The sequence below is a fragment of the Gadus chalcogrammus genome, chromosome 16, assembly GCF_026213295.1.
Source record: "Gadus chalcogrammus isolate NIFS_2021 chromosome 16, NIFS_Gcha_1.0, whole genome shotgun sequence".
Lineage (NCBI taxonomy): Eukaryota > Metazoa > Chordata > Actinopteri > Gadiformes > Gadidae > Gadus > Gadus chalcogrammus.
Genome location: NC_079427.1, coordinates 18,602,620 through 18,618,418, shown reverse-complemented (window position 1 = coordinate 18,618,418; position 15,799 = coordinate 18,602,620). Strand labels below are relative to the sequence as shown.

The 15,799-nt window shown below is 45.5% G+C and overlaps 1 protein-coding gene across 1 annotated transcript in view; it reads right to left on the bottom strand.

The window, feature by feature from the left end:
* Positions 1-15,287, bottom strand: part of dscamb (Down syndrome cell adhesion molecule b) — a 102,148-nt gene extending 86,861 nt beyond the window's left edge. The window contains exon 1 of the mRNA XM_056611804.1: positions 14,530-15,287. Coding sequence (XP_056467779.1) covers positions 14,530-14,572 — 43 coding nt within the window. The 5' untranslated portion in view covers positions 14,573-15,287. The remainder of the gene's footprint in view (positions 1-14,529) is intronic.
* Positions 15,288-15,799: the final 512 nt, after the last annotated feature.

Genomic DNA, 15,799 nt, shown 5'->3' with positions numbered 1-15,799 from the left:
CATTGTAAATAAAAATTCACCTGCAGCACAACAGTATAATTTGGATTGATCTTACGATGGGAAATAACCCAGTTCTTAGGGGGTTGAGTGGGAAATAAGATAATGTCAGGGGTATTTCTGGAGAGAAACACCCTAGTGATATCAAATGGTTGTTATTTCAGTCCGTCAAATGCCAACGTGTTTGAAAAAAATACAAATATATCGTTTACGGTTTTCATTTAGAATTGGATGAACATTAGATGTCTGTGTGAAACTGTTTGCATAATTTTATTGATTTGGAAAGTCAAATGTCTTCATCCAAATAACGATAGATAAATTGTAACAAGCTATGTGACATTTCGAAAGTGAGGGCTGCCCAGTTTCAATTACATTTCTAGCAATGTTTTTAAGGGAAAAACGACTTCCAATGTTTGTGCAGCTTTACAGTATTTTATATCAATATCTATATATAAATATAAATATATAAATATTAATGTTCTTATTCATATTTTTATTTACTTATATATATATATTTTATTCTTATATTCTTTCCAGTCGAATTTCATTGAAATAGACTCCAATATTACGCTGGGGTTCTCTCTCGGTCTGTGGCAACAGCCTAGATGAAAATAATACATCAAAGTCACATTCAATTCCACCTCATTCTCCTCTTCCAGCTGGCATGAGGAGAATCAGAATCCACGGCACTGATAAAAACCCACTGGAGCCAAGACTAGACCGCAACGCACCTGTGCTAATACAGACCAGAGCCACGTCTAGACCCTAACCCACCTGTGATAATAAAGACCCCCAGGACTAGACCCTAACCCACCTGTGATAATACAGACCGGAGACTAGACCCTGACCCACCTGTGTTAACACAGACCGGAACCAAGACTAGAACCTTACCCACCTGTGTTAACACAGACTAGACCCTAACCCACCTGTGATAATACAGACCGGAGACTAGACCCTGACCCACCTGTGTTAACACAGACCGGAACCAAGACTAGAACCTTACCCACCTGTGTTAACACAGACTAGACCCTAACCCACCTGTGATAATACAGACCGGAGACTAGACCCTGACCCACCTGTGTTAACACAGACCGGAACCAAGACTAGAACCGTATCCACCTGTGTTAACACAGACTAGACCCTATTCCACCTGTGATAATACAGCCCGGAGACTAGAACCTAACCTACCTGTGATAATACAGATTAGACCCTAACCCACCTCTGATAATACAGCCCGAAGACTAGACCCTGACCCACCTGTGATAATACAGACCACCAGGACTAGACCCTAACCCACCTGTGATAATACAGCCCGGAGACTAGACCCTGACCCACCTGTGATAATACAGACCACCAGGACTAGACCCTGACCCACCTGTGGTAATTCAGACCACCAGGACTAGACCCTGACCCACCTGTGATAATACAGACCACCAGGACTAGACCCTGACCCACCTGTGGTAATACAGACCACCAGGACTAGACCCTGACCCACCTGTGATAATACAGACCACCAGGACTAGACCCTAACCCACCTGTGATAATACAGACCACCAGGACTAGACCCTGACCCACCTGTGATAATACAGACCACCAGGACTAGACCCTGACCCACCTGTGGTAATTCAGACCAGAGCCAAGACTAGGCCCTAACACTGTCTTGGGAAAATCAACATACTTTACATACAATGATGTGGAGACTGATGTCATGTTTTGCTTGTAGTGCATCATTGACAACCAGAGATGCTAGCTAAAGAGTAGATAGAAATGCATGCTGCATCTCAATAGATCCACATTTGTCTACTGGAAAAAATTGCAATAATATGAAACAATCTAATAAGTGTTTGATGTTTATTATAAATTGGCTTGCTGTGGTAATTGTTAATTTGAAAGCCCCAAAAAAATGCTAAAATAGCAAAAAGCGAGGGAGAAATAGATCATAGCCATGTGTGAATAGTTGAAAAGCCTGCATAATGTGTGCCAGCATCAGAGAAATTGGATTAAGATTTATGCTGGCTGTTTTCATATTCGTTTATTTCACATACGGGGGGGGAAAAAGAGTGAAAGCGGCTCAATTTAGCCTGCTTGAGTGATAGCCAGAGTTAGTTTATTACGCAAGTAAATAAATGAATAAATAAGGAAGGAGCCCATGTTGTAATGGTGCGTATCCCTCGTTCTCCTTATTGACCAAGCATGAGTCACACCACATGGGCCACTGACTCAGGTACACGGCCCTCATAGACCTCAGCGAGAGCACAGTGTCGGGCCCCAACAGCTGGCCTCGGGGCCCGACCACTTACTACATTGCCCGAGAGGAAATCAGTAATTGGCATAATTTTTCATGAGCTGAACCATAAAAGCAAAATAAATGACTGTTCAATAATGCAGCGTATGCATCCATAATTGACTAGGAGATTATTTTTTTGATAGGAAATGTTAGAGAAGAGCGGCGAGAGAGAGCGTAAACCGGCTGTTTTGTTCAAATGTGATTTCTTTGGTTTTTGTTAAGAAAATACGCATACATTTTTCTTCAGATCACTTAAGCACGGATTAAAGCAGAATAAAGCTTTATATCATATATTAATGTGATGATTGGTAAAGCATGTCTCTGTTTGTTTTAGCAAATTTTCACACACCTCTGCAGTACGTTTATATATATTTGTATGAAATGGGCACGCCCTTGTAGTATGTTTTGTACATATAATTGACCTCATCCTTTATAATAATTTAATCATTTGCCTAGGTCAGGGTGTGTCTGCACATTACGAGACACAACAGAGTTTACAGTTTAGCATCGTGAGAAAGCTGAGGTCCACAGCACAGAACACAGCTGACAGCCATGACAATAAGCTTTCACGCCAATGTGCTTTCACCACTGCAGGGCTGATCAATGTCAATGTGCAGAGAGTCACTGTTGACGGTAACAAACGGTAGGTGACTAGATTAACACCCTATCTGGATCCCCCCAAAAACTGTGGTCACGCCCATTTCCATATTTTTTCTCCCCTTAACCATTCTGATTGATACCACCCCAAAGTCAGGAATCAGAAGTGGAAATCAACCATAAAAAAGCATAAGGAACGAAAGAGAAAGGACAACCACAAAAAAGCGCAAATCTGTAAGGAAAAGCGATGATCCTGCCATTCTTGTTTTTACGCTGCGCTGGCGAGCGAGGGGGGGGGGGGGGGGGGGGGTAGCCATTGCCTGAGTTGTCAGCGTAGTAGCATCAGTGGCGGCGACACGCAGGGCTCGGCACTCCTGTACCGTCGCCGTGACGCCAGGTGCATCGCCATGACAGTGTGACAGCAGGGAACCCTGGGTAATTAATGCAGCTCTCTGCTCTCTGGCGCGGGAGGGTGGGGGGGGGAGGGGGGGAGTCTGCCTGAGTCCGGGAGATTGTGCTACTCCACCCCCACCTCCACCAAGACCACCTCCACCTCCACCTCAACAAACACATGTACACACACACACACACACACACACACACACACACACACAATCAAGGTAAACCCTCACGTTTGAACAACAGAAATGCTATGAAAGAATCCAAATCTGCAGCACAAGGTTAAAACAGCCTATATTCATCCTTTGTGTATGCGCCACGAAGACTGAAACAAACACGGCCCTGTCCGGGTTCAGCGGGTTCATGGTGAACGATGGAACGGACCGTTAAACCAGCCGCTCAACGCAGCCCAGGCACCTGCATGATCTGAGGGTATCTGAGGCAGAGCGCAGCACTGTACATCCCGGGCTGAGCCCAGGCAGCCAGGCGGGCCAGTGTGAGCAAGCACTCCCCTCTCATCTGATCTGCCCAGAGGCGGTACACCACGCACAGGGAGTTAAATGACTGTCTCCCAATTTGCTCTCATGAATATTAAGCGGCACAGTGACAGTAGAAAGGGGCCGACCGTCTGCAGCAGCAGCAGCAGCCTGCTTATCCTCTCCGACAGATCCGGCCCTCTCATGTCTCTGGCTGGGGGGGGGGGGGGGGGGGGGGGGGGGAGAGACATACACACACTCACACACACACACACACACACACACACACGTAGACACACGCACATACACATTCAGCCACACGCACACGCATACACATAGAAGCATACTCACACACAGACATACACACACAGACACACCCGGACATGTACACACACACACACACACGTGCACACAAACAAACACACACACACAAGTACGCACTCACACACAAGACACACAGACAGATCCACACACACACACAGACAGACACACAGACAGACACACACACACACACACACACACAGGCAGCAACCAGACCTTCGCTGTGGTCTATTTTCATGTCTTAAATGGGCCAGAGTGGTTGTCTGTCTCATTAGGGGTACGGCAGCGAGAGAACCTGTGTCGCTTCTCCACGGGTAAAGCTAAGCGACAGAGACGTTGATGTCTAAATTATGTTGCCGCTGATGATAAGATGCAGTTGGGGGTATGGGGTGGGTGGGTTGTAATGAAGGATTATTCTGCAGGAAACTCAAGCAGCTCCCTCCACTTCCGCGGATGCTGATGATGAATAAAATGTGTTGGCAGAAACCTGTCGTGGCTTTTAACAGTTAACAGTAATGCAGGCGCTCATAAACAGTAACGGTAATAAAGTATGTAACTGAAACAGTAAAAAATAAATAAGAGGGTAAGACAGATGGGTATTGGGTTATATACAGTCTAGATTAGGATGTATTTACTTACTAAACCTCCATTCATTTGTTTTTCACTAGGCTATGCAGCCTTATACAAACATAAATTATATTATTTATTCATCCAACATTGTTCTATTTCTTTACAGCCTGGAATGGAAACGAGCCAATGTATTTTTAGACGGCTAAGGCTATTGCCTTTGACAGAAATGTTTGAAATAATTAGCCAAGGATTTTGTACGATTTGCATTTGTTGATTTAGCTTCTGCTAGTTCTATATTTTTTTGACTCATGGGCTAATATGGGGCCTGATCAAACAATTCAATTTAGCATTGATAATATAGTTTGTCTCTCAAATGCACGTTTGGGACTTCAACAATGTCTTCCCCACTAATCTAATGCATCGCCATCTCTCTTGACAATTTGTTATTTTCCTGTTAGCATCTGAAAGGTAGCAGGCTATATTTAAGAGCCCTTATGTCATTACTTCTATATGTTGATACATCAGACTTACTGGACAACCAACCTTATTTTGTCACCAAACACACAAAGGTTAAAGGACTCTGGAACGTCACTGTTGACATTATCTTAAGGAGACTGCTCCTAGCTGCATTCCTCTGATGACAAGCTCAATATTCCTTGATGTTTGGATTGTCTACAGATGGTTTTAATGTAGGCCTACACTAACCACGTAAGGAGGAGCTATTGACAAACAGAGAAGATGAGGTTGGCCGCCATTATCCTATCCAATCTTTCAGTTCACTTGACCTTAGACTGACTTACTAGCTATTTAGTTATCTACATAGTTACGGGGTAAAATATTGCAGGTGCTTAGGGGAGCGGGTCCTATGTTCCCCGGGTCCTATGTTCCCCGGGTCCTATGTTCCCCTCTTTGTATGAGACTGGGGAACATAGGAGTAGGACCCTTTTTTTAAAAAAGGGTCCTATGTTCCCCGCTTTTCCCAAAAAGGGTCCTATGTTCCCCGATATGTTATGTGACCGGGGAACATAGGACCCTTTTTAAAAAAAAGAGTTCTATGTTCCCCGGTCTCTCCCTCTTCCACAAAAGGTGAAGACATGCAATGGTAGTTATCTCGGCCGGAATTTGGCAGTAATGGTGGAAAAAGTAACAGACCGGGGAACATAGAACCCTTTTTTTTAAAAAGGGTCCTATGTTCCCCGGTCACATACATATCGGGGAACATAGGATCATTTTTTGGAAAAGCGGGGAACATAGGACCCTTTCTTTAAAAAAGGGTCCTATGTTCAGTCTCATACAAAGAGGGGAACATAGGACCCGGGGAACATAGGACCCGGGGAACATAGGACCCGGGGAACAAAGGACCCGGGGAACATAGGACCCCGGGGAACATAGACACGCTCCCCTAAGCACCTGCAATATTTTACCTAGCTAGCTACAGCTTTCTATAACGTTCTTGTTCATATAACTAGCTTAATTTGTCCAATAATTTTATCGTATTCTACAATTAAAACGATTGCTTGTCTATTATAAATGTATACTCAATGAAATCAGACATAAAATAATAACTATCAGAAAATAATTTCATAGACACAATTGACACATTTCAGTGTTTATTATTGTATTGTATTCCATCAAGATTCTTAATATTATCCTAAAGAGCCAGTGGGTTATGCTGAGACCACAGTTAATAAAAAACACCAAAAAACAGGCGCTTGTGTTAAGTGTTAAGTGCTGTCATTATTTTTATTTATTTATTTTTTACAAAATGAGCGGGATTCGACGTGGACATTCCTGCGAGGGCTGACGTACCCATCGGTCCGCAGCGATCAGCGGCGGTTTTACTGCTGATGTCACTGCAGCTGGTCGCTCGCTCTCATCCTATTAGACTGTCATTAGCAGGGTCTTCCCCTCGCTATCACCGCTCAATCCACCACCACCAGCCGGCTGCTGCTGCTGCTGCTGCTGCTTCAGCGCAGAGCCGCTGTGGGCCACGGAATCTTCCTTTCATAATCCAGACTCATTTGACCGTTTTTATGGACTTATCATATTAAACATTTATCTCAGCCAATTCCCTGAACCAAGCATGTTTATTCAACACTTACGGGACCACGGCACGGCTGCCTTTTCACCACCCACTCCCCCTCCCCGTCCCAACCCCCCACCCCCATGGTTTTTCTCCTTCATTTTCCATCTCCCCGTCTCTCCCTCAGCCCCTGGCTTCCTTTATTACTTCCCTCCCTGGCCGCACACCACCTGCTGAATAACAAGGAATATTATTTTATATTATTATTCCATTCCCCTCCCCTCTCTCTCTCTCTCTCTCTCTCTCTCTCTCTCTCTCTCTCTCTCTCTCTCTCTCTCTCTCTCTCTCTCTCTCTCTCTCTCTCTCTCTCTCTCTCTCTCCATCCTCCTGGGTTATCCTTCCTCCAGTGAGGCAGGGAGGTGACCAGGGCGGCGTGTGAAAGACACGACAGCCCCCGCCGCCGACACACCGATGTATTCCTGTGCGTTCAGTGCCTCAGACTAATCGAGTTATAATTTAATCATCTGATCAAACAGTAATTAGCATAATCACTTGTGGGGATGGGATGGGGCCGAGATGGAGAGAGAGGGAGCAACACATAATGGGTCTCATCCTGGCAACAGTCTACGGGGGACACTTAGCAACATGTAAACAGGGCGAAGCCCGGGGTACCCAGTCACAGCTCCGTCCAAATTACCTCTCCTCCCCGCAAACAAATCACTCATCCGGACCCCGTCTGCCTGCGACCCCGACGACGCCACTCTCTGTGGAGGAATGATTTGCGTTCGGCATTTGGAGCGGCTGGTGTTCGCATACGTTTACTGCACGCGTTCAGACGTTGAGGAAATAGTCGTGATTTTGGACAAGATGGCTGCCTGCATGGCATTCGGAATTTGACGTTACGTTGTGAGTGTGGAAGTGAGGTTTAAGGTGCAGACACGCATAAAGACGGATATTAGGATTGGATACTGGGACACAAGATAGCATGCTGCATCGGGGTTGCCAAGAGCAGCAGAAGCACCACCACCACCACCCCCACCACCACCACCACCATCATCACACCTCGGCCTGAGCAAAGCGGGTCTGGGGATTCTAGGAATATCACAAAGTGCTAGCGGTATTGACAATGCACTCAGTCTCCCGCCGAGCCTCAGGATCGATGGGTAACTGGAAGGACATAAATCAGTCTCCTGCGGCTCCTCCCCACGTCACAACCCGACACGCCCACTCAGCACCCCAATCAAACATACAGCAGCAAACACATGTGAGATGCATGTGGAAAACTCTCACACACACACACTATTGCATGTGCATTCACACACACACACACACACACACTTGAACATGCACCTATGGAAAACATATATAGAGATAACAAAGCACCAGGCACACACATCTGACACTCCTCATCTCTCTCTCTCTCTCTCTCTCTCTCTCTCTCTCTCTCTCTCTCTCTCTCTCTCTCTCTCTCTCTCTCCCTCTGTCTCTCTAAGGCATACACAGACTGTCACACCTTACCTCAACTCAAACGAGATGACAACACTTTAAAAATGACCAGCTAAAAATAACCTCTGCTAACTTGGTCTTAAATCTCAGCATCTGCGCCAGGTTTAAAAATAAAGAGCGGTGTCGAGGAAAGCGAACCAAAACCATTTGTCTTTCTGTCACTCTGTCTGTCCGGCCCTGCCACGCTATCCCTTAGCCTACTTCAGCATGTGGACTATGCAGCATCAGAGCCCCACTGGATCTCCGATGACACACCGGAGAACGAATGAAAAACATAATTTGGTAACTGATACGATTGCAGCGCAGTATCCGACCGCGATACGGTGGCGATATCGAAAAGGGGTTGTGAACGTATAAGGTTTCCTTCTGAAAACACACAATCTATACATAAAAGAAGGACATGCAGAATGTGAGGAGGAGAGATGAGTATGCAAGAGTGTGTGTGTGTGTGTGTGAGAGAGAGAGAGAGAGCAATACCTGGACAATGAGAGATATTGCGAATGAGAGAGAGAGACACAGTGGTACAATGAAAGATAGAGCGAATGAGAGAGAGACAGGGAGAATGACTTGGTGTTCCACATTGCAGGGGGCACATGCATCATTGCCGGACTCGGGCAGCGGCGATCAATGAGACTAAGGTCTTAGTTAGTGTTGAGTTGTAAACATGTGGGAGGCATGTACAGAACTGGATTAGAAGGGCATTATTCATCTCTCTCTCTGTCTCTCTGTCTCTTTGTCTCTCTCTCTCTCTCTCTCTCTCTCTCTCTCTCCCTCTCTGTCTCAGCAGCGCATCGATCCTCTGACACCTTATCCTAGCACAAAAGCGTTGAAAAAACACTGGTGGTGGTGGAAATGTTTGCATAGTAAAACCGTCTGTGTGATTACGGACAGCCCGATTTGTGCAATAGCAGTCACAAAAGGTCTCCTGCAGACCCTGATGCTTACAGGCAAAACCTGTACAAACTGGAATCAAATCTTTACCCTTTTTCTTCCACCATCATCCAAACAGAAACAAATGGTTTGAAAATAGCCCGGACGAAACACTGGTGCAGAGCGAGCAGCAGCTTCACGTGGGCCAGTAATTTATATGGCAGCTGGAAAATGACAGCACCACTGCACACGTCCTACTGTAAAGGAAAAGCATAAGGCTATCTTAGAGGATAAGGCTTTACACACCAGCACTCGGATCATGTGATCAGTGACTCATTTGTTTGGCAGATGCAGAAGCATTTGGTAATTCATTGAATTGTACCCATAGTGCGTGCGCAGCCAACATACCGTGTGGAAATTGATTTGGCTGCTTGTGTTAACACATGCCACTCAAATTGCTGTTTTAGAGTAAGTGTGTCTTATTCATATTACGGATGAATCGCTGAGCCAGTGCAGTTGTAAATGTGCAGATTTAGGCGAGAAGAAATAATTTGCATAAAAACAGACCCACATTTGTATAGTTCCCAAAACCTTGAACTGTTCACCTAGCTCTTTTAATGAAACCAAAACCATATACAAATGCTCCCATTCCTTAACCATTACATTAACCAAGTTCTTAACCAGTACCAAACACCTCAAACCAACCTGGATCTAAATTGAGATGGACTCCTAAATGTTGGATTCACGGTGATCTCTACATGTCATCCAAAACTGCACACTCCTAAGAACTGCAGTCAGCCTCCACCTGCCTCTGGAGGTAGGTGGAGTTCCTGAGTTGCGGTGGTATTGCTTCCCCTCCTGACGGATGCTGTGCCTTGGTCCCCGAGCATGCTAATGCAGACTGATATTTCTGTGTGAATATTGCTTTTATTCCCTATTCTGGGGAATATACCTGTGCGGTGCACAGGCACAAGCCGTCTGAGAGGGAAACCCCCGCCAGATGTACTACAACATCACTTTGCACGCATGATCAAACACCTACATCTGGTTACTGGGGGCTCTCCCCCTCCGCTCCCTCCACAGATGCTAAATGATATCGTTAACATTAACGCAGGAGACATTTACACGCTGGCTTGCGCAATTACACCTCTGATTCAGCGGAATCCAGACAGATGCAGTGTGATCGGTAATTAGATTTTACATTGGGTGCATCGCACACGCCGACAAGTGTGTGTGCGTGCGTGCACGCGCGCACACAAGATGCAAAACCACGCGAGCCCACACATATGCAGAAACACACACACAGACACAGACCATTTGCCAGTGCCTTGCTCCTAATTAGAGCGCTAGTCTGGCTAGAGGAGGTACGCTACGGCAGACTAGCCCTCATTATACAGCTGGGGTGTATGAACCAGAGGATATCTATTATGATCACGCATCAGGGTATCCATTACCCAGCATTAGTAGCCTGTTTCCATTGGAATCGCACACAGAGTTCACAACGCAGCGCAGCCCAAGCACTCATACCGCAGGGGGAGCGGAGAGCCCAACCACCCAAGGATGGGGTGGGTTTGTAAAGTCGGTGTGTGCGAGCTATTAAGACAGCCGTGTCGGTCTGAGAGGAGGGGGGGGGGGTTGCGGTTTGTCCCATCGTGCATATCGGCTAATCTAATCTAATCTCATAAAAATAGAGAGACACCCACTTGAGCAACCGGACCCTAATTGGTGATTAGCGGGCCGACTAGCACTATGAAGAGCGTCTTTAAGTGCGCCGCTCATCCAGTCTCGTGCACTTTTTCCTCCCTGTGTTCAGAGGCAGGAGGCCCGAGCGAGGCCTCATCCACACCGCCACCGCCGCCACCGCCGCCAAGCGGCCACCGGGAGAGCGGTCGGACGCCAGGAGCGACCCTCCAGCGGCAGACCCGGGAAGGGATCCCTAGGAGCGCGTCTGGCCCCTCCAACAGATGGGACTCTCATCGGCTCCCAGCTTTTAATTGCCCCCCCTAGATTAACTGCCGTGCAAACATGCCCCCCCCCCCCCCCCTCTTCACCCCCTCCCCCCTTCAGCCCCCCCCCCCCCCTCCCCTCCACTCTTTCCACCAGCAGCCAAGTGGTTCAGTGCAAGCCATCTATCCACCAGAGTCCCCCGTGCATTTTCATCATCCCCATTCTCTGAGGTTGCTAATAATGCAGGGTCATGTGGAATTGGCAGGCTAACTGATCTTGGCAGCTATTTACTGTACTGGAAGACACACTGGGGTAGACGCTGCGAGAGAGGGAGAGAGGGCCACTTTATTTTTGAAGATCTGTCATTATCCCCGGAAAGGTCACGGTTAATTGAGATGGAATTCCTGATTGCGTAATCCTGTGACCTCGGCTTAAAATGTTCATTTATCGGAGACAAAAGAGATGATTCCTGTATATTCCTGGCCATCACCGTGATGATGCTGCGTCTGTAAATTGGCGCAAGTGTCGTGGGGAGCGGTTTGAGAGATGCTGTGTTGTTATGCCGTTGCAATCAGGAATTATGTAAGTCACTCGCAATGATTTCCCTCCCAAGGTATCAGCAATTGAACACATTTTTTTCCCTGTCCTCACCACTGATTTGACAGATTACATTGAGATGAAGTAAATGAATAGGGGATGTATCCTTCTAAAATCAGATACAATAGAATGGACTGCAGCCTCTTCTATAGTATCTGGTGTTGAAAGGGTTCGTCATATTTTATTTAGTGCATGAAAACAAAGCTGTACTTTAGTGCCGAAGTGATTGCATTGTTCTCTTTTAGCTGTAGATTAAGCACGGCGTCTGACATTTCTTTAAGATCAGGTTTTCTATTCAGACACTTTGAGGTATATATTTTACCTCACCCCCGCTTTCAAATGCCAGATTGTTATGTTCATTTATCACCTGTATACACACATACACACACACACACACACACACACGTTCTAAGGAAGTGATTAGTACTTCCGGGTCACCCTGGTAGTGCACCCCGGGCCCAGCTCCCCCCATCCCCTGACATCCCTGACGGAGGTTACCATAGAGACAGGCCAGTAAGCATGTGATAGGCCCAACTCTAAAACAGCAAGCAATTGTCTAGAATCCATTCGTGGTTTGCTGGCTTCAATCTACAAGGTCATTCATTCAATGTGACGACGCCCGACTCAGCCGAGGAACACCTCATTTTCATGATAATCAACATCCAGCCGTCACACAACACCCCTCTTTCTGCCGCATCCGTGGAGGACACCATCCCCCCAACCCCTCCTCCCCCCCCCCAAAAAAAACCACACAAACACACAGAGGTTATTGATAAGAAAAAATAGCCATTCTGATAACAAAAAATGGCGGCGCAAAGCAGCGAACACAAGAAATAGGGAGCAGAAAAACACGTGTATAGTCTGCATGCCCAGCCCCTGTCTCCATTTCCGATTCCCCCCCGCACCCCATATCAGCTGCTTGCCATGGGTGCTGCTCAATAATCCCTTATGCAATAAACGGACACAATCTTGCATGGCAGTTGATCTAATGTCACAGACGGATGATTATGATTAATGAGGTTTCCTTATTGTCCCTTTATGAGTTTGAGGAGAAGCTGAACTGAGAGAGATATCGTCTTACACGGAGCTGTGTGAGAGGCAAAGCCACGCTGGCTGAGAGGGGTTTGCCTTGCCTCTGCAATAAAGAAAATACATACGACAACATAAGGGGCCGAAATCCAATTTGAAAAAACGCCATTTTATCAATTGTTTTTTTTGCCCATTGCGTGGGCTCAAGGCGGTCATGTGTGAGTGTGATACCATAAGGGGCGACACACATCATACAATTAAATAAGTTAGAATATGTATATATATGTATATATAACGGATAAATTCCTATTTCGGTCTTCATCAATACGTGTCATTGTGCGGATTGTTTTTCTATAAAATGTATAACAGCGAAGAGTCTCCATCTCTTTTCATTGTAGATGTTTCCATTTTGTCTTCATTTTCCCCTTCAAGTCTCCCCTTCCCACTCCTCCATTTAATCTCCCCCACCTTTCGTTCCTTATTCCTTTTTTTCCGCACACACACACACACACACCCAGTTATCCGTAATCTCTTCTATAAGACTAGAACCAATGCATGTGTGAACCACCCATGTTTGATCTGGTAAATGCAATTTGAGTTAATCAACGTTCTGATTGATAATTGTGGAAATTCTGCATAAATAGACACACACACGAAGGTAGCATACAAAATATGCTACAGTTGCAAGCAGGTATGTGAACACACACACACACACACACACACACACACACACACACACACACACACACACACACACACACACACACAAATACACACACACACACAGACACACACGTATATGAAACAAGCTTGCATGCACAAGCAGAGACAAACAAACACACACATTCAGCAAGAAACACATATTCGCCTTGAACAAAAAACCTATTTCCATGTTTGAATACCAACTTTGAATAGAGGAACTGCTAGAGGCCACTTTAGTTGAAAATGAATTACTTTCAATTTTGAAAGGAAATAGAAATTGCATGTCCATCCAGGAATATTTGGGGTGAAATGCTGCAGATTTTTTTTTCCTCCATAGGAATCATGCATCTTTCAGCTCACATCCCCCATTACATTGTTCAGCCTACATCCTAAATGTAACAAACACATTTCATTTCAAACGTTGAATGAAACCGCTAGTAGTTTGAGGTACGCTGGAATATCACTGGTATAGACACATTTCCTCATTTAATCATGACAAAAATATGTTAATGCTAAAATGTATATACTGCCTTGTAAATTGATCATGTTAAAATTAATCAATCAATATACAATATTAATTTAGGCTACTTTGAACTTGAAACATAGGATTACTGTGGGGGAGGGATGGGTCTCAAACCAAACGTCTATTACATCAAATACGTCACTTATTACTAAGGGCCAGAGCAAAACCAAACGTGGCCTTAACGGAATAAGTTTCAATCGGCATCAAAGAGCAATGATTGAAGTGATTTGCATGTTGTGAATTATCAAGGTCATTGAAGGCTTTCATCTGTTTACACACATATATATTTTATAATATTTAATATATATTTGTATAACAGTGTGTGTGTGTGTGTGTGTGTGTGTGTGTGTGTGTGTGTGTGTGTGTGTGTGTGTGTGTGTGTGTGTGTGTGTGTGTGTGTGTGTGTGTGTGTGTGTGTGTGTGTGTGTGTGTGTGTGTGTGTGTGTGTGTGTGTGTGTGTGTGTGTGTGTGCGTGTGTTTGTGTGTGTGGGGGGTAAAATAAGCAATTAAAACGCAGTTCGTGCCTCGCCCGTCTCATTCTCAAGGCTTTTTGAAAATAATAATAAAGTATATTTTTATGTGGGGCACAAGTGACCTTTATATCTTATTATTTTATCACTTAACAGTATATCATTAATTTGACCTCTGAAATAAATTGCACAAATCAAAAAAGGCACAAACTCACCATTCAAGATGCTCTGGAAAAAGATAAAAGCCAATATCCACATGCCCTGCTCCGTTCAATCCCCGAGCTATGCTTCCTCGTCTGCCTCCGCACGCCTCGACCGACGCCTGCCCAGGAGTCTCTTCTCTGTGCTTAGGATAAGGTTCAACATTTGCCACTGTCTTGGAAGGGAACCCGTCTAATGCCTCGACTTTTAGTTACTAGTTTAACCGATTCTCGTTACTTGTTTTGGACACTTTTTTCCCCTCTCCCGACCTGTTTTGGTGTTTGCACGCGGAGCACATATGAGCCTCGGTTGTGGTGTCGGGGAGGGAGAGCTCTGATCAGACTCCTCTCGGCTGCCCGGCGTCTCGCTGCTCGCGCTGTGATTCAGAGAGATGCTGGAGGAGCGGAAACGGCGCTCGCGTGAAGCACAGGTGTGCTGCTGAGTCAGAAGGTGGAATAGATGTAGAAATTCAAAAAAAAAAAGGGGGAAATATGACAAATCTGGGCTGAAGGCGAAAAACAAGGAAAAAAATAAAAAAGTGGCACAAAAAAATCCTAAATAAAAGACTTTGGAACGACGAATCACGCTTGGGAAAAAGGAAAAGAAACATTTATTTTTAAAAATAGAAAAAAAAGAAAGAGAAGCCGCTGGATTTAATGAGAAACAAATCCGGGTGTGTTGAAGCGGTTTTTTTTTTTTGCTTCTGAGACTCCAGAGTCATGTCTTCTACAGCGCCTCTGTCCGTCCAGCGAGAGGCAAGCACGCGCATCTTCCCCGCTCCCGCTCTAATCGCATTGGTCTCCGCGCCAACCCACTACAGTGACTCTGAGCATTATACACAATAACCCTCTCCCCTTGCCCCTGCACACGCTTTAATTCCTCATTGCCTTAAAGGAGCAGAAGCTGCCACGCCATTTCCTCGGACCAGGCGCTACTTTGGGGGGCGCGTGAAGAGTACGTACAGACTGGAAATATTTGCATTAAGGGAAATGAGCCGCACCTGACGCGTCAGAAGGAACCTTTTTACCGAGGATGTTTGGGTTAAGACTGAAAGCAGCTTGCCTTTAGGAAATAGTCGTCTGACATGGGCGAGGGACATCAGCTGATGCATATGCATTACCTATTTACCTATTTCTATTATATTTAAATTCACACCTTGCATATGTTTAGGCTGGGTCAACTTTTATTTGAATTGTGCCGTTTTTTTAAGACAATGCAGGGGTAGGCCTAGGCTACCTCTGCTTTTTGTTCGTTATTTTTCTTCCTCTGTAAACCCCTTCAAGA